At 37.2% G+C, this 18,731-nt stretch overlaps 1 protein-coding gene across 1 annotated transcript in view; it reads right to left on the reverse strand.

The window, feature by feature from the left end:
• The window catches only part of LOC121368880 (voltage-dependent calcium channel subunit alpha-2/delta-3-like), a 70,597-nt gene that overhangs the window by 23,130 nt on the left and 28,736 nt on the right, over positions 1 to 18,731 (reverse strand). Inside the window, exons 3-7 of the mRNA XM_041493638.1 lie at positions 7,794 to 7,992; positions 4,723 to 4,854; positions 4,510 to 4,570; positions 4,034 to 4,184; positions 1,187 to 1,351 (exon numbers count right to left, since the gene is read on the reverse strand). Of these exons, the coding sequence (XP_041349572.1) occupies positions 1,187 to 1,351; positions 4,034 to 4,184; positions 4,510 to 4,570; positions 4,723 to 4,854; positions 7,794 to 7,992 (708 nt within the window). The remainder of the gene's footprint in view (positions 1 to 1,186; positions 1,352 to 4,033; positions 4,185 to 4,509; positions 4,571 to 4,722; positions 4,855 to 7,793; positions 7,993 to 18,731) is intronic.

Raw genomic sequence — 18,731 nt, forward strand, 5'->3', positions numbered from 1 at the left:
AGTCTGTGGAAAGAAAACATTACAGCAGATCCATCCAGGCATAGATTACAATAATTACATCTCATGCACAACCAATATTTATTATCACGTAGTATTATTAGAGAAAAAACAAGCAGAACCCAAATGTCTATGATTTGATGCTAGAAACAGAATTTTTTTAAAGGTCTCCAAGCACAATAGATATTGAGTCAGTTATTGTCAGATCATCAATCATTTGGAACAACTGATGATCGATAACAAATTTCATCTGACTCCCATCACTAATTGGTGTTATTAACACACAAGTTTCTTTGCCATCTTTTTAATTCACTGTACAACTCGTTTTGTTGCCATCTTTTTAGTTCACTGTACAACTCAGGTTTCTTCACCATCTTTTTAGTTCACTGTACAACTCAGGTTTCTTTGCCATCTATTTAGTTCACTGTACAACTCAGGGTTTTTTGCCATCTTTTTAGTTCACTGTACAACTCAAGTTTCTTCACTATCTTTTTAGTTCACTGTACAACTCAGGTTTCTTCACCATCTTTTTAGTTCACTGTAAAACTCAAGTTTCTTTGCCATCTATTTAGTTCACTGTACAACTCAGGTTTCTTTGCCATCTTTTTAGTTCACTATACAACTCAGGTTTCTTTGCCATCTTTTTAGTTCACTGTACAACTCAATTTCCTGGCCATCTTTTTAGTTCACTGCATGTACAACTCAAATTTCTTTGCCATCTTTTTAGTTCACTGTACAACTCGAGTTTCTTTGCCATCTCTTTAGTTCACTGTACAACTCAATTTCTTTGCCATCTTTTTCGTTCACTGTACAACTAAAGTGGTAATAAAAGGGATGCTGTCACACTTTGTAATATCAAACAATAAATTTTTTATGTACCCTAGCTAAATAACCTGTGGCCTCCCCCGTGTAATCAATTAGGCCCATCATAACAATATCTGAAGCTGGGGAAGGGCACAATCTCTAGCTGAGATGGCACAGCCAGATATTTAAAAATGTATATCTAGAAGGACAAAAAATGCACAGGTCCCAGCCATCCCCCACGCCATTGATTCCTACAGGTCTGTCAATTTGGAAACAGCCCTTAGGGAGATCAACACTAAAACCCATCAAAACCTCAATCAAAAACCATAATGCCACTGAAGAATTAACCATTGTATTAACAAAAATGAATTAAAAAAACACTTACACTTCTGAAGAGTTCAAACGCCTCAATAAGAGCCTTTTTGAAATCGGCCATCTGCTCGGCTCCCACTTTCTTTATTTGTTTCTGCATCCGCTTCCTGTTGTCCACACTGGCATGCATTAGCGTTCGGTTGAAGCACGGGTCCACATAGGATACATTTGCTGAGAACTGAAACAAAGAGACACCAAGATAATAATACTGGCAAGCTGTGAAAGAAATGGAAGTGTTCTTTTCGTAGGATGATGACCTAAAAGGAAATCGTCTTAAGCCCCTCTTCAGCCATTAGCTATTACCATACTCGGAACTATTGCTGCTTCCTCCTTTTTTTGCATTTTAGTTCCTTTCAAATTGGGAAGTAGCTAAGATGAAAGTAAATGGCCAAGATTTGTGAAGTGTTTGGCAGTTTAAAAAGACTCATATCAATCATGTGCCCTGGGAAATGTCACACGTTAAGCTGTTAGGAATCCTGCTCTTGATATTATCGGGTTTTAACTACTCTAAGCAGGATCAAATATGTCTTTTAAAATAATCAAATATTTCTTTTAAAAAATCAAATGTTTCTTTTAAAAAATGGTTAATGCTAACATGAGATGTTTACATTTTAAAACTGTTTATTTTTTTTATGATGAACAGTTTTCTTAAGCAGATATAAAAATAGGTTATGAAAAAAAAATCGGGAATTTTTAATATTGGTGGCCAGGAAATGAGACAGGCGCTAGGATTAGCATTGCACACAGTGAGTTTAAGTGGCAGTCCTCATTAAGAATGTATACACAGCAACAGGCTAAAGCACACTGAAAGTTTTGAATGAAGGAAGGAAATGTTTTATTTAACGACGCACTCAACACATTTTAGATTATGATGACGGGAAAAAACTGAATATGATGACGGATAAAGCAAAGTATAAACGTATAGTAGCAGAATATGACTTTTGACGCATGTGAAGGAAGGAAGGAAATGTTTTATTTAACGACGCACTCAAAACATATTATTTACGGTTATATGGCATCAGACATATGATTAAAGACCACACAGATATTGAGAAAAAGAAAGAAAGAAATGTTTTATTTAACGACACACTCAACACATTTTATTTACGGTTACATGGCGTCAGATATATGGTTAAGGACCACACAGATTTTGAGAGGAAACCCGCTGTCGCCACTTCATGGGCTACTCTTTCCGATTAGCAGCAAGGAATCTTTTATTTGTTCTTCCCACAGCCAGGATAGCACAAATCATGGCCTTTGTTGAACCAGTTATGGATCACTGGTTGGTGCAAGTGGTTTACACCTACCCATTGAGCCTTGCGGAGCACTCACTCAGGGTTTGAAGTCGGTATCTGGATTAAAAATCCCATGCCTCGACTGGGATCCGAACCCAGTACCTACCAGCCTGTTGACCGATGGCCTAACCACGACACCACTGAGGCTGGTCAGATATTGAAAGAGGAAACCCACTGTCGCCACTTTATGGGCTACTCTTTTCGATTAGTAGCAAGGGATCTTTTATATGCACCATCCCACAGACAGGATAGTACATACCATGGCCTTTGTTACACCAGTTGTGGAGTACTGGCTGAAATGAGAAATAGCCCAATGGGTCCACCAACGGGGATAGATCTTAGACTGACTGCACATAAAGCGAACGCTTTACCACTGGGCTACATCCCGCCCCTGTTTTGAATGAAGAAGGTGGAAACCTTTGGTCAAACAGCAGAAAAATTCAGAATTTCAAACAAATTAGGAAAACTTTCATCTCTGCTTAAGGAACAGAAATTTAAGTAACCTGTCCACCTGGTAGTTTCTTGCCAAACAATTTATATAAATGCATTAATTTCAACACGGGGAGAGATAAAACCCAGTGGTGAAGCTTAATGTGCAGTCGGTTTGAGATTGACCCCCATCAGTGGGCCCACTGGGCTCTATGTCATTCCAGCCAGTACACCATGACTGGTATATCAAAGGTTGTGGTATGTGCTGTCCTATCTGTGGCATGGTGCATATAAAAGATCCCTTGTTACTAATGGGAAAATGTAACAGGTTTTCTCTCTAAGACTATATGTCAAAATTATCAAATGTTTGACACCCAACAGCCGATGATTAATAAATTGATGTGCTCTAGTGGTGTCGTTAACAAAACAAACATTAAACTTTAATTTAAACACTGCCTAATAGATAACTCTTCTCCTAAAGTGCACATGCTTATAGATGCACGGAACTCTGTATGGTGGTTTCTAATATTTCTTCCACCCCAATTACAGAGAACACTATTTATCACATGAAAAAATCAATTTAAGCCATCTGATTGGCTGCTCCACAGTGACAAGTTAATTGCTACAATGAAACTATCCACTGAAATAAACATAACTAAAAGTGCTTGGTACCTTTGATGTAATGGACATTTATGTAGCATCGTTTATGTTTTAAATGTGATCTAAGTGAAAACTCTCAAAACTAGACAATCAGTAAACTGGAATTGCCTCAAAACACAACCCTGAGGAAACTGGAATTCCCTCAAAACCCAACCATGAGTAAACTGGAATTCCCTCAAAACCCAACCCTGAGAAAATTGAAATTCCCTGGAAAAACCCAACCCTGAATAAACTGGAATTCTCTCTTTTTAAACATCAGTACAGGACAGAATCTCTCTAATCTGGATACCTCTTAAAAGGAGACTTTTTACTTGGTCCCATGAGAATCCTGTTTAAAAGGGTTTCACTGTATACATAAATAACATATGCTGACAAATACCATTGTTGTAGATTTGTTTAGTTATAAACAAACCAACAGTTCTACACTAACATTTAACACATTTCTACACTAACCTTTAGCACATTTCTACACTAACCTTTAGCACATTAAAGTAGTCGTCATTACTAAGAGTGTCTAAGATTTTTTCTACTGTGCTCTGTGCTATCTTCAGTCTCAGGCCCTTCATACTTCCACTCGTGTCTAATAAAATAACTACGTTTTTCGGCGATGTTGCAGCCTGGATGTACCTGCAAAAATAAACATTATATTAGAAAATCTAACATATAAAAGCAGATTTAGAGTTAATATATGTAATGAACTGAAATACTTGTGCATGTAGCAATGTACTCTTTAATATAGCTAGACTTCTTGTCAAAATTAATTACCAAATGTTCGACGTCCGGTAGCTTATGTGCTCTAGTGGTGTCAATAAACAAAGCAACTTTTAACTGTAACATATAGTCAAGAGAGACATTAAAGTGCATGTATCAAGATATTCTATTGGAGAGTCACAGTGACATGAAAGATTCATTAAACAAATGTTACACGGTATTCTATTGGTTAATGTCTTACCAATTTCTAATTCTGCAGTCAAACATGTCCACCTTGTTTGGATCTCGAGGCCACTTTATTCCTGTTAATAAAACAACAAATATGAGTGAACCAAAATATCTGATCATTTTGTAAAATGGGAGGTGAAGGTGTGGTTGCCAAACACCAAGAAAGAGATTCAGTTGTTTTGTAATAGCCCCATTATTTCATATTTAAGGATAATTACACACTTACCAGGATATATTCTGAAGAAGCCATCTGCGCTACCAAAATACTGCCATGTTAATGTGGGATCATTTTCAGCATTCTTACGGAACTGTTCTGTCAAATCATTGCTCCACTTCACACCATTGAGAATTCTTGAAGCTATAAGAAACAAGAAAATACTTATTCAAACAAAATGTTCATACATGTATTTTAAATGTTGAAATATATGTTGACAAATTCATTATAAAATTTGAGGAATTCAACTTGCATTCATTTGGTGAATGCTAATTTGAACTGAATTTCTTCAAAATATTCGAATCCATTATCACTAATAAGCATAATATCATAACAATTTATATTTAATGTAATTATCTGACACTTAATAGCTGCTAATATTAGCTGTTTAGAATAAAAAACCTAATTATCAATAATTATTACAATTAAACACTGTGTATTTTTTGTTTTGTTTATTACTGTTGTTATATTAAATATTGTGTTACATTTGTTTTGGCCAAGGAAAGTTCTCAAAATGTATTTTAAACTACAGAGCCTCTGTAAACTGAAATTCCTTCCAAAATGAATATTTTACACTCTCTTTAAACATCAGTACACAACATAACCTATCAAATCCAGATACCCCATAAAGCAGACTTTGTTCTGGGATCCCTTGGGTGTCTGGTTTAGAGAGGTTTCACAGTACAGTAAAATACTCTTATAACAGACTGGAAGGGACCATGATAGTTAGTTTGTTATAGCAGTAGTTCGTTGTACACATTTTCTTAACTTGGTTATTAATATTTATAGGGAGATAAAACGGCACTTTATAATCAGATCGTTCTATGCAGTAGTTCGTTGTACACATTTTCTTAACTTGGTTATTAATATATATAGGGAGATAAAACGGCACTTTATAATCAGATCGTTCTATGCAGTAGTTCGTTGTACACATTTTCTTAACTTGGTTATTAATATATATAGGGAGATAAAACGGCACTTTATAATCAGATCGTTCTATGCAGTAGTTCGTTGTACACATTTTCTTAACTTGGTTATTAATGTATAGGGAGATAAAACGGGACTTTATAATCAGATCGTTCTATGCAGTAGTTCGTTGTACACATTTTCTTAACTTGGTTATTAATATATATAGGGAGATAAAACGGCACTTTATAATCAGATCGTTCTATGCAGTAGTTCGTTGTACACATTTTCTTAACTTGGTTATTAATATATATAGGGAGATAAAACGGCACTTTATAATCAGATCGTTCTATGCAGTAGTTCGTTGTACACATTTTCTTAACTTGGTTATTAATATATATAGGGAGATAAAACGGCACTTTATAATCAGATCGTTCTATGCAGTAGTTCGTTGTACACATTTTCTTAACTTGGTTATTAATATATATAGGGAGATAAAACGGCACTTTATAATCAGATCGTTCTATGCAGTAGTTCGTTGTACACATTTTCTTAACTTGGTTATTAATATATATAGGGAGATAAAACGGGACTTTATAATCAGTTCGTTCTATTCAGTAGTTCGTTCTAAGCATGTTCATTATAAGTGTACTTTACTGTGTTACATAAAACCAGACTGACCAGAAACACATTAGATTTTCCAAAATTGATAATTTAAGTAAACTGAGAGAAAGAAATAAGGGATCACTTTGTACTGTGGACTAAATGTCGGTCACTAATAGCATTGTAATATCTGTATAAAGAACAAAGATGGGGAACTGAATGTCAGCATACATGTGGCTCAGTCGGTTGAGTGCTCGCTTGAGGTGCTTGAGGATCGAACCACCTCGGTGGATCCATTCAACTGATTAATTGGGTTATTTCTAATTCCAATCAGTGCACCACAACTGGTCAAAGGCTGTGGTATGTGCTTTCCCATCTGTGGGAAAGTGCATGTAAAAGATCCCTTGCTGCATTAAGGAAAAATGTTGTGGGTTTACTCTGATGACTGTGTCAGAATTACCAAATGTTTGACATCCAATAGCCAGTGATTAATTAATCAATATGCTTTAGTGTCGTCGTTAAACAAAACAAACACTTTTTTTAAAAACTATGGATGAGGGTTTTGGCCACAGTCATTCTCCTGTTAGTGTTGATGTGATCCCATATTTCTTTCCTCTAATATATGAAATGTGCAATTTAATGATAAAAGTATTTTATAACATTTAGGTTAGTGCATTGTATATTTGGCTAATTATTATATAACAAAAGTTGCCAAACAATATATATTACATGTTTTAAAAAAAACCCCACAATTCATGGTCAAGTTGGAACAGTACTGTAAGTAAAATACTAGTTTAAAAAGTTCAAGTTTGTTATGTTTAACAACACCACTAGAGTAATTGATTTATTAATCATCAGCTATTGGATGTCAAACATTCGGTAATTTTGACATTTTTGACATATAGTCTAAGAGAGGAAACCTGCTACATTTTTTCCATAAGTAGCACGGGATCTTTTATATGCACCATCCCACAGACAGGATAGCACATACCACGGTGCATTAGTTGAAACTAAAATACCAGTATTCAGCCTTTATCTGCTGGAAAAGTAATACCTAAATCTTGCCTTTTTACTTTGTCAAGGCGATACAAATTAAAAAAACAATCATTTCATAAATCTACAAGACCTAGTCCAAGAGATAATTTGACTTATATTAACCAGCCTTGGTGGTGTCGTGGTTAAGCCATCAGACATAAGGCTGGTAGGTACTGCATGGGTTCAACTCCTGGTACCAGCTCCCACCCAGAGCAAGTTTTAACAACTCAATGAATAGGTGTAAGACCACTATACCTTCTTATCTCTCACTAACCACTAACAGTTAACCCTCTGTCCTAGACAGACAGCCCTGATAGCTGAGGTTCATGCCCAGGATAGTGTGCTTGAACTGGATATAAGCAAGAAAATAAGTTAAAATGAATGAAAAGAGATGATTTGACTTACATTTATCGTAGATGTTGGTTGGGATGTGGATGGTGCTGACGGTGAAGTTGACGAGGTTGTCATTGAACTCCACCTTGTCGTGACCCAGCGGCAGGTAGTGTACAAGACCAAGTACAAGAGATAATTTGACTTACATTTATCATAGATGTTGGTTGGGACATGGATGGTGCTGACGGTGAAGTTGACGAGGTTGTCGTTGAACTCCACCTTGTCATGACTCAGCGGCAGGTAGTGGATGGTGCGCTTCACCGCCTCCTGCGTCTCATTGTCCAGGTCCTCAATGTCCACATCACTCACCAGCTTCTTCGCATTGTAGTACTCCAAATCCTCCAGCTGTAACACAAAACACATTTATCCTGTAATTATCAACAATAAAACCATGTTGAGATGTCAAAACCGTATATCTGCACAAGGCAACCAAAAGGATGTCAGGCAAAGTCGTGATTGCTTCCATGATCCACTATCAGGTGATCGTCCTTAGGATTGAATGAATGTTTAATGACACCCCCAATGTCCTTAGGACGACTGACACTCCCCTAGGAGATGTTTAACAGGTTGTTTCATCCCTCTTGGACCGCCTGTAAGACTGCCACTCCACCTAGGAGATACATAACAGGATGTTTATCCCTCTTGCACCACCAACAGGATGACTGCCACTCCCCTAGGAGATGCCAAAAGGATGTGATGCAAAGTCGTGATTGTTTCCATGATCCACTATCAGGTGATCATCCTTAGCAATAAATGAATGTTTAATGACACCCCAATGTCCTTAGGATGACAGCCACTCCCCTAAGATATGTGTAACAGGATGTTTTATCACTCTTGAACCACCCATAGGACTGCCTATCCCCTAGGAGATACATAACAGGATGTTTCATTTCTCATGCACCACCAACAGGAGGACCGCCACTCCTCTAGTAGATCCGTAACAGGATGCTTCATCCCTTTTGCATCACCTATAGGAAGACTGCTACTCCCCTAGGAGATATGTAACAGCATGTTTCACCCCTCATGCACCACCTATAGGACTGCCACTCCCCTATGAGATACGTAACAGGATCTTTCATCTCTTTTGCACCACCTGCAGGATGACTGCCACTCCTCTAGGAGATGTGTAAACTGTTGTTTCATCCCTTCTGCACCACCTGAAGGAGGACTGCTATTCCCATACTATTCATGGCATAAATTCCTTTATCTGCTGGTTAATTAACCCAGTTCATATACTTAATGCTGTCAATGGGTCATTTGTTTACAATCCAACAGGACCTGTATACTGGAGTATAACATTTTGGTATCATTTAGTTAAAGAGTATGACATTAAATTATATTGTGCCAATCGTGATGATGTCATATTACTAATGAGGACGACTTTAGAACTATGATTTACTGAATATCAAATTAAAATGTTATTTTAGAAGTTAGAAGCGTTATAGGATTCATTACTCATGGTGTTTTTAATATGTAAAATATGAAACATATCCAGTTCATTGGTATTTGTTGATATTTTCTATATTTAAAAACACTTGTGATGAATCCTATACAAGTATATACTACTGTATATACAACACAAAAGATATTTGGTATACTATACTATCAAGCAGTATATACACTCTGAACAGAAAGGGTGGGACAGATTCCAGTTTGTTTTGTTTAACGACACCACTAAAGCACATTGATTAATTAATCATCAGCTATTGATGTCAAACACTTGTTAATTCTGACTCGTAGTCATCAGAGGAAACTTGCTACATTTTTCCTGAACTTTCCCATAGATAGGAAAGCACATACCACAGCCTTTGTCCAGTTGTGGTGCACTGGTTGGAACAAGAAAAAACCCAATCAGCTGAATGGATCCACTGAGGTGGTTCGATCCTGTGATGCAATACCTCAAGCAAGCACTCAACCAACTGAACTAAATCCCACCCCCAGCTATTGGATGTCAAATATTTGGTAATTCTGACATAGTCGTAGAGAGGAAACCCAATACATTTTTCCATTAGTAGGAAGAGATCTTTTATGTACACTATCCCACAGACAGGATAGCACATACCATGGCCTTTGATATATCAGTCGTGGTGCACTGGCTAAATGAAAAACAGCCCAATGGATGAAGATCAGCCTAATGGGGCCCACTGACAGGGATCGATTCCAAACAGACCACGCATCATGCGAGCACTTTACGACTGGGCTACGTCCTTCCCCTGCACACCTAATGAGTGTTTTTACCAGTGGGTTACATCCCACCCCTACCATGCAAGACCACATGTGTGCAGTAAACATTAAGAATCCACTCTGCTTACAAACAGATGCACATTGCAAACTGCTGTCCAAACATTAGCTAGCTGTAGATCCAGTTTACAAATGTGACGTTCAGATTTCATACAGTCTTTATTCAGGTAGAAATGCAATTAGACATGGTGTAGATTTCTTATTAGCTGGATTCAGATTGCTCAGCTAATACCATTACTTGTCAAATCAGAGTGAGTTATGGTATTTTCTACCTCTCACGCCAGCTGTGAAACGTGAAGATCTGCAAAAAATCACATTACCATGATATTTTTTAATTAATGGTTTTGTAAATTGATTTTCAAGCTTATATCCAGTACGAGTTCAAGCATGCTGTGTTGGGCACACATTTCGACTATCTGGATTTTTCATTTTCCATTTCATTTATACTTATTTTCATATTTAGGTTTAAGCACGCTTTCCTGGGCACTCACCTCAGTGATCTGAGCTGTCTGTCCAGGACAGTGGGTTAGTGATACTGGTGAAAGATAAGTAAGTGGTGTGACCGTACACCTACCCAATGAGTCACTAAACTTGCTCTGGGTCCAATGGTTTAATCTCTACACCACCAAGGCCACTTCCAGAACAGAGGTTAATGGTTATAGTTGTTATAATGGGTAGTAAGAGACCTCGGTGGTGTCGTGGTTAAGCCATCAGACATGAGGCTGGTAGGTACAGGGTTCGCAGCCTGGTACTGGCTCCCATCCAGAGCGAGTTTTAACGACTCAGTGGGTAAGACCACTATACCCTCTTCTCTCTCACTAAACACTATACCCTCTTCTATAACACTAAACACTATACCCTCTTCTGTAACACTAAACACTAACAACTAACTCACTGACCTGGACAGACAGCCAAGATAGCCAAGGTGTGTGCCCAGGAGAGCGTGATTGAACCTTAATTGGATATAAGCATGAAAATAAGTTGAACTGAAAAAAATGAGTGAGAGCGAGTCCATGTAGTGGTCTTACTTATCACTGAAACTCACTCTGAATGGGAGCTGGAACTGGAATGCAAATCTAATACACAACAGCCTTAAACTGATGGTTTAATTACCGTCCTTGGTGGGCCCATTGGGCTATTTCTCGTTTCAGCCAGTGCTCCACAAATGGTGTAACAAAGGCCATGGTATGTACTATCCTGTCTGTGGGATGATGCATATAAAAGATCCCTTGCTGCTAATCAAAAAGAATAGTCCATCAAGTAGTGACAGCAGGTTTCATCTGTCAATATCTGTGTGTCCTTATTCATATGTTCGATGCCATATAACCGTACATAAAATGTTTTGAGTGTGTCATTAAATAAAACACTTCCTTCCTTACTTCCATACCACTGATGGCCAGTAACCACATTTAAACATTTCCAATACGTATTAAACTTCCTATCTACATTGAGACTGATCAGTAACTTTGCCATTGACTGCACACAGGACACTGTAGACTGCGGTCCCACCTTGCCAGGATTAAACTTGTGCCCTCTACAATATGTCCCTGTGAACAAACCGCAGAAACTGTTGAACAAATTCTACAATATTACCAACAACACGGCTAACTCAGAGATGCTCACTGGCCAACACTGAAAAACACAGAAGAAAAACTTTATGGAGACCAGAAATCCCTCCGTCTCACTGTGAGATTCATCCTGGCAGCAAACATCTCCCTGTGATATCATTACAAGAAGGAACGAAAAGAAGAAGACTTTGCCATTTACTTGAGGGTAAATTCAAGATCAATTTGTGGCATCAATTTATGAAGTCCTATTTTTGAATCTGATGTAATGTATTATCCATTAGTTGCTCTGCTCCATGCAGGCTCCCACCTCTCTCCAGGCTCCTCCCTCGCTCCAGGTTAGAAGTTTTAAATTTACCTTTTTAATTTCATTTTACTTTAAAGGTGATTTTTAATCAAATTTTCAGTTTAAAAGTGATATAATATTTGTCTAGCTGGACGAGACTATATTAGTTTTTTACTACTCCTCTAAGGTCGACGACAGTCACTCTTGGCACCCTTGTTTTTGGCTAATTCGTACACAATGGTAACTTTTGATATGATATATTTAACTTTTTCTTTCTTTATCTTTTAAATTTAAAAACTTAAACTGAGTATTTTGTCTAAAATTATGAAAAATAAAAATATATATCAACCTCAATATATAGAACAGGATGACAAGGGTCAAGGTAAGTAGACCATTTTTTATTTTAATGTGATGAAGCATTGTAATAACATAGCTAATATTGAATCTGAATAACATCAGTATTCCAATGACATCACTTTGCATCTCTTTACATAACAATAAACTGGGTACATGATGTTTCCTTTTTCTGAATGCTGAAAAATTCCAATGCAAAAATGTTATTGAAAAAGATTTCGTTTGAGACTTACTAAAGCACCTGACTTGTAATTAAAATATTAATTGCACTACATGTATTTACGAAATATGGATTTGAAGAGAACTTACGGCAAGATGTTATATTTATTGTGTATGAAGCCAAAACAAAGGTGCAAAAAGTGACTATCATCAACCTTAATTATTTTTGGCTAACAAGGTATATGGCCTTGAAATACATAAATATAAGCTTCAACCAACGTACAGTGTTTTTGTTGTGTGATTTTCTTTCATCTATAAATCATTCTGTAATAGCCTTCATGATGCGATATATTATACATACATGATATATTATTTCTGCAATCCATTTATTGCGGGTCATCATCCCGATATTAATACAACAGCTCAGAATTAATATAATCTGCTAGGATTGACACATACATGATTAAGTGTTATGAACAGAGAAACAATCAAATTCATAACTGCCCATAGCCTTCACAGAAAACACAGCTACGCTGCATAACACATGAGTAAGTTAGTCCAAATTAGTGTCTCTGTGAATAGGAAATGCTATCTGGCAATCTTAATACAGCCACTGTTAAACACTCGGTCCAGCAGATACAAGATAATGCACCAGTTGATATTGTCAATTTAAATATCCGCCAAATTAATCAGGCCCATAGGAATGATATCTGGTGATGGGCGGTGTGGTGAGGGTGAGTGGGTGGCATAATCCCTAATGTGTGGGACCAGAGTCTCTAGTGGGGGGGGGGGGGGGGGGGGGGGGAGAGGGACCTTTTAAGAGGGATATTTTATGCCAGGAATGTATCATCGCTTTCACTTAAAATCTGCTGTAGGTTGAAACATATCTGTCTAAGACACACCCTCCAAGTTCTTGGGACAATGTGGCAATGTATAAAAGTTTGGTGAATTAGACAGACCCCAGGTAGACCTACTGCATCACTGTTAAACATATCTTCAACCATCTTGGTTCTGACTTCATACAATAAAAAACATTTGTTAAAGTTTTTTTTATTAATGACACCACTAGAGAATATTGATTACTTAATCATTGGCTACTGGATGTCAAACATTTGGTTATTTTGACACGTAGTCATCAGAGGAAACCTGCTACATTTTGCCATTAGTCAGTGTCAATATGCAAGGATATATTTGAAGCATGAGTGAAATGGTTTATTATTGTTACCTACAGCAAGAAAAGCATATTGAAATGAAACATCAGGATTGCTAAAAGGTTTTAATTCTGGACAAATTCTGAAGCTTGCATGAGAGAAAGAACCAAACTGCTAATAATCACCAGGAGAAGACTGGAAATGAACAATGCTTATTAAAAAAACAGTCACAAATGTCCACTGACTACTTGAAATGCTCGCTCGATGCGGAGTCGGTCTGGGATCAATCCCCGTCGGTGGGTCCACTGGGCTAATTCTCGTTCCAGCCAGTGCACCACGACTGGCATATCAAAGGCTGTGGTATGTATTACCCTGTCTGTGGGATGGTGCATATAAAAGATCCCTTGCTGCTAATTGAAAAGAGTAGTCCATGAAGTGGCAACAGTGAGTTTCCTCTCTCAATATCTGTGTGGTCTTTAACCATATGTCGCATGCCATATAACCGTAAATAAAACATGTTCAGTGTGTCGTTAAATAAAACATTTCCTTCCTTCCTACTTGAAAAGCAAACCAAGTGCTAGTAGTCCACATGCAGAAATACAAATATGTCCAAAAACAATTGTAAGACCATAATAATTGATATATACAATGAAGACCGAACATTAACAGAGGGAAGTTATTTATATGTTCAGTACTGCCCAGACAAAATAATTATAATGAATCTTTAACAGCAGACATATATGTTGATATATGGTGAGCCAACATCATTAATAAAATCATTTGGTCCAGTCTTTATTGACAGTTCTGAACTCTTTGCCTTTCTTCAAACAAGACAGAGTAAATGACAATTTGTTAAACAACTCTTATTCACCCATATAGGTCACGGCTTATGAATATATCTGACATCATCACAAAAACAATGTACGAAGGTCTCAATTTAGCTTATCCTGACAAAATTAATCATGCCTTTATTGACAAGAATTCACAAGCATCCACAAATTATTTTTAAAAGCAACTGACCTAGTAAATAATATCATCACTGAAAGAAATGTTTTATTTAACGACGCACTCAACACATTTTATTTACGGTTATATGGCATCAAACATATGGTTAAGGACCACACAGATTTTGAGAGGAAACCCGCTGTCGCCACTACATGGACTACTCTTTCCGATTAGCAGCAAGGAATCTTTTATTTGTGCTTTCCACAGGCAAGATAGCACAAACCATGGCCTTTGTTGAACCAGTTATGGATCACTGGTCGGTGCAAGTGGTTTACACCTACCCATTGAGCCTTGCAGAGCACTCACTCAGGGTTTGGAAATATCATCACTAATGCCTGTAGGATGGAATGTGGCTCAGTGCTAAAGAAACTCTGTCTGGCTATAGGATCGATCCCCATTGGTGGGCCTATTGGGCTATTTCTCATTCCAGCCAGTGCTTCATATACAACTGGTTTAACAAAGGCTGTGGTATGTAGTATCCTGTCTGTGGGATACCACATATAAAAGATCCCTTACTGCTAATCAAAAGGAATAGCCAATTCAGTGATAGCAGCAGGTGTCCATATAAGTTATAACTATAATTAAAATGTGTTGAGATCATCATTAAATAAAATATTCCTTCCTTCAATGTTCAGGTTCATACTGACAAAAATTCACAGCCATCCACAAATCTGTTTAAAGCAGTTGACCAAGGGGGTAATCTCACCACTATTACCATAACATCGATCACAGGACTGAGCATACACAACTGATAGTAACAGACCACATTTTTAACAGAAGGTACCATAGTACAGGTATGAATCACATTCCAATATTACAAGATTTCCACCCAGCCAAAGAAGAATTCTGTTGTCATTACTATGGCAAGATTTAACTCAGTCGGTTGAGCGTTTGGCTGAAGTGTTTGCATTACAGGATCGAACCACCTCGGTGGATCCATTCAACTGATTGGGTGTTTGTTATCCAACCAGTGCACAACAACTAATCAAAGGCTGATGTATGTACTGTCCTGTCTGTGGGAAAAGATCCCTTGTTCCATGAAGCAATCTTAGTGCTAAAATCATCTTAAGTGCAAAACTATCTTAGGCCCACAACTGGTCAAAGGCTATGGCATGTGCTTTCCTTTCTGTGAAAACAAATATATATAAAAAGATCCCTTGCTGATAATGGAAAAATGTAGCAGGTTTCCTCTGATGAGTAGAAGTCAGAATTACCAAATGTTTGACATCCAATAGCTGATGATTACTTAATTAATGACCTCTAGTGGTGTTGTTAAACAAAAACTGATTTGTCATTATTGATGCAGCTCTCCTTCAGGTCTCGAACTTAAGAATTTACATCAATTTCTTCTCTTGTTTTTGCTGCTAGCAAAATGTTCAAATAAGACACTTTTGTGCCTGCCTATAGCAATTTAAAACCAGTAATATTTGCAACAAATAAACATAAAATTAAAAACAAAAAAGTCTCCCTTCAACAGATGGCAATAATTTTGATCCAGTGGCAAAACACCTGCCATCAGTAAAGCTCGTGACATATGTCAATTTATATTGCAATTATGGTAAATATCACCAGTGCCATCATTAAGTTTCGAACCTTGCTCCTGTCTGTACAGAAAGAGGATAATGGACAGTTAATTCATTCCCAACAGAATTCAACAGCAAACAGACAAAAGGTGAAATGGAGATGCTAATTATTCTTATTCAGTGAGTAAGTATTAAAATCAGATTTGGCATCCTCAAAAACTCAGAAATCAATACGTCAAAGGCCATTTTGTTGCTGGAGAGAAATGTATTAAAACAAGGCAGCAGCCATTTTAGAAAATGTCCCCTAACAGTCATTGCCCAAACTTTTTCTGTCCCGAGACAAGTCCCTGGCTATCCAGAGACAGGCCCCGGGATGGACATGCTCAAAACTCTAGTGGTATATGAGCATGTAAAAATTATTCGCACACCCAAACTTTTGAACACTTGGCCCCAACAAACACAGTGTTAGTATCCCTTAGATATATGGTGACCATCTTGAAAGTAAGTTCCCATAGGTCATGGATCTTCTTGCATGTTCTTCTACTGTAGTATACACTATGCTGATCCAAATGCCAGTAAGATAGCTTTTATATATGGGTTGTTGGTTTGGGGGGTTTTCATAATACAGGAATGTGAGCGGGGCTGAAACAAAGCTTACTGTGGCTGGGGTCCAGAGGCAGCTCAAGGAAGGACAATTGGTGTTTGCAACCCTTGGAACTGCCAAAAATTGCATTCAGTTCTAACAAATCTAAATTGGCTATAACTTATAATATAAGGCATGCATCATAAACTTGAAACCGTGAAAACATGCAAATGAACCATGTGTGGTCAACAGAATTGAACATCATGTTTTTGTTTTTTTAAACAAAATGGAAAAGCGCATAGCTCTCACATCCCTGATAATAAAGCTAGTAATTACTAACATCAATGTAATATACTATGCAATCCCAAACAAAAAGTGAAAATGACACACACGTGAGAAATAGCCATTTTGCAGTATATCATACTTGACAGATATTTAGATAGCTACATGTACATGTATAATTACCTCCATTATCGGTATCTTATAGCTGGAAAAGTAACAACTATTTCTTTTAATTCCATTGAGGTGAGACAAAAAATTTCTTTGTCTAGTGTGTGTAATATAATGACAACAATTTACAACAACAACAATAATAACACAGGGATTTATCCAGAACAGAAAATTATTTCACTCGGGACATAAACATGATACGAAATGGAAGCTTGTATAATATCTTTAAGTATGTTGTATTTTGTCTGAGTCTAAGACTGAAATTTATCTAAAATAAACAGACGATGATCAGATTTCATAACCTTGGCCCAAATGGCAAACACATTTTTTGTTTTTAAACTGCAGCACAAGGACAATAAAATGATGACAGTTTAACATGTAAGATTTCAAACTGATCTAAACGGAAAGTATAAACTGTAACGTAATCACATTACAATAGATGTAATAATATACTAATAGATGAATAAATAGGGAACCCAAGACCTAAATGACATTCACCATTTCAAACAGAAAAACCTGACACACGTTGCTGTCAGAATATTTGACATCTATTCAGGAATTAACACGAAGCCGTGAGTCAAAAATCCATAGCTTGCTAAATCTGGACATATTTGTAACTTTAAAAAAAAAAGGACCGTCATTAATCCAATAGAAAATCTGACACTGGAAATGGAGAGAAAAAAAAGTACATGTCTAGACATTATGTGGAAACATTCCACACACACACACACACACACCCACAGATTATGATTGAAGAATACAGCACATTGTATTTTAATGGAAAGGAAGCTTCTGGCTATTTTCTGAAAATGACACCAATTTAAGGAAGAAATGCTCAACACATGTTAATTATGGTTACATGGATAGATAGGATAGGAAATGGTTTATGTAACGACACATTCAACACATTTTATTTACAGTTATATGGCATCACACATATGGTTAAGGACCACAGAGATATTGAGAGAGGAAACCCGCTGTTGCCACTTGATGGGCTACTCTTTTTAATTAGCAGCAAAGGATCTTTTATATGCTACATGCCACAGACAGGATAGTACATACCATGGCCTTGGTAATACCAGTTGTGGAGCACTGGCTAGAACAAGAAATAGCCCAATGGGTCCACCAACGGGGATCGATCCTAGACCGACTGTGCATCAAGCGAACGCTTTACCACTGGGCTACGTCCCGTCCCTATGGTTACATGGTGTCAGGCATATGGTTACGGATCACACAGATAATGAGAGAGGAAACCCACTGGTACTCTTTTTGATTAGCAGCAAGGGATTATTTCATATGCATCATTATTCTGACAGGATAATACATACCACAGCCTGTTATACCAGTTGTGGAGCACTAGCTGGAATGAGAAACAGCACAATGGGTGCACAGATGGTGACCAATGCTAGACCGACCATGACACAAAATGGAGACATTGTGTGGAGAAACTAAACACCACAACCACCCCTTCCCTGGATTAAGTTTGAAAATGACAACATTTTAATATTTTAATGAGAGTAAGTCTAACTGTAATTTCCAGAAATGACTCAATAACTTAAGCCTTGTGTGCTAGAGTTACTTTGTATAGTGTTCAGTAGCATACTCCGTCATAAATGTCTCAACTTACAGGCAATCTCCTGTAAACTAACATTAGTAATTTTTAATATGAATTTTGACAACTTTATTAAAATAAAAACACAAATATTGGTTCTATATACAAGTATAAAAGACCTGATATCAAATCCCATGTTACAAATATCTCTTGTA

Source organism: Gigantopelta aegis, chromosome 3 (genome assembly GCF_016097555.1).
Source record: "Gigantopelta aegis isolate Gae_Host chromosome 3, Gae_host_genome, whole genome shotgun sequence".
Lineage (NCBI taxonomy): Eukaryota > Metazoa > Mollusca > Gastropoda > Neomphalida > Peltospiridae > Gigantopelta > Gigantopelta aegis.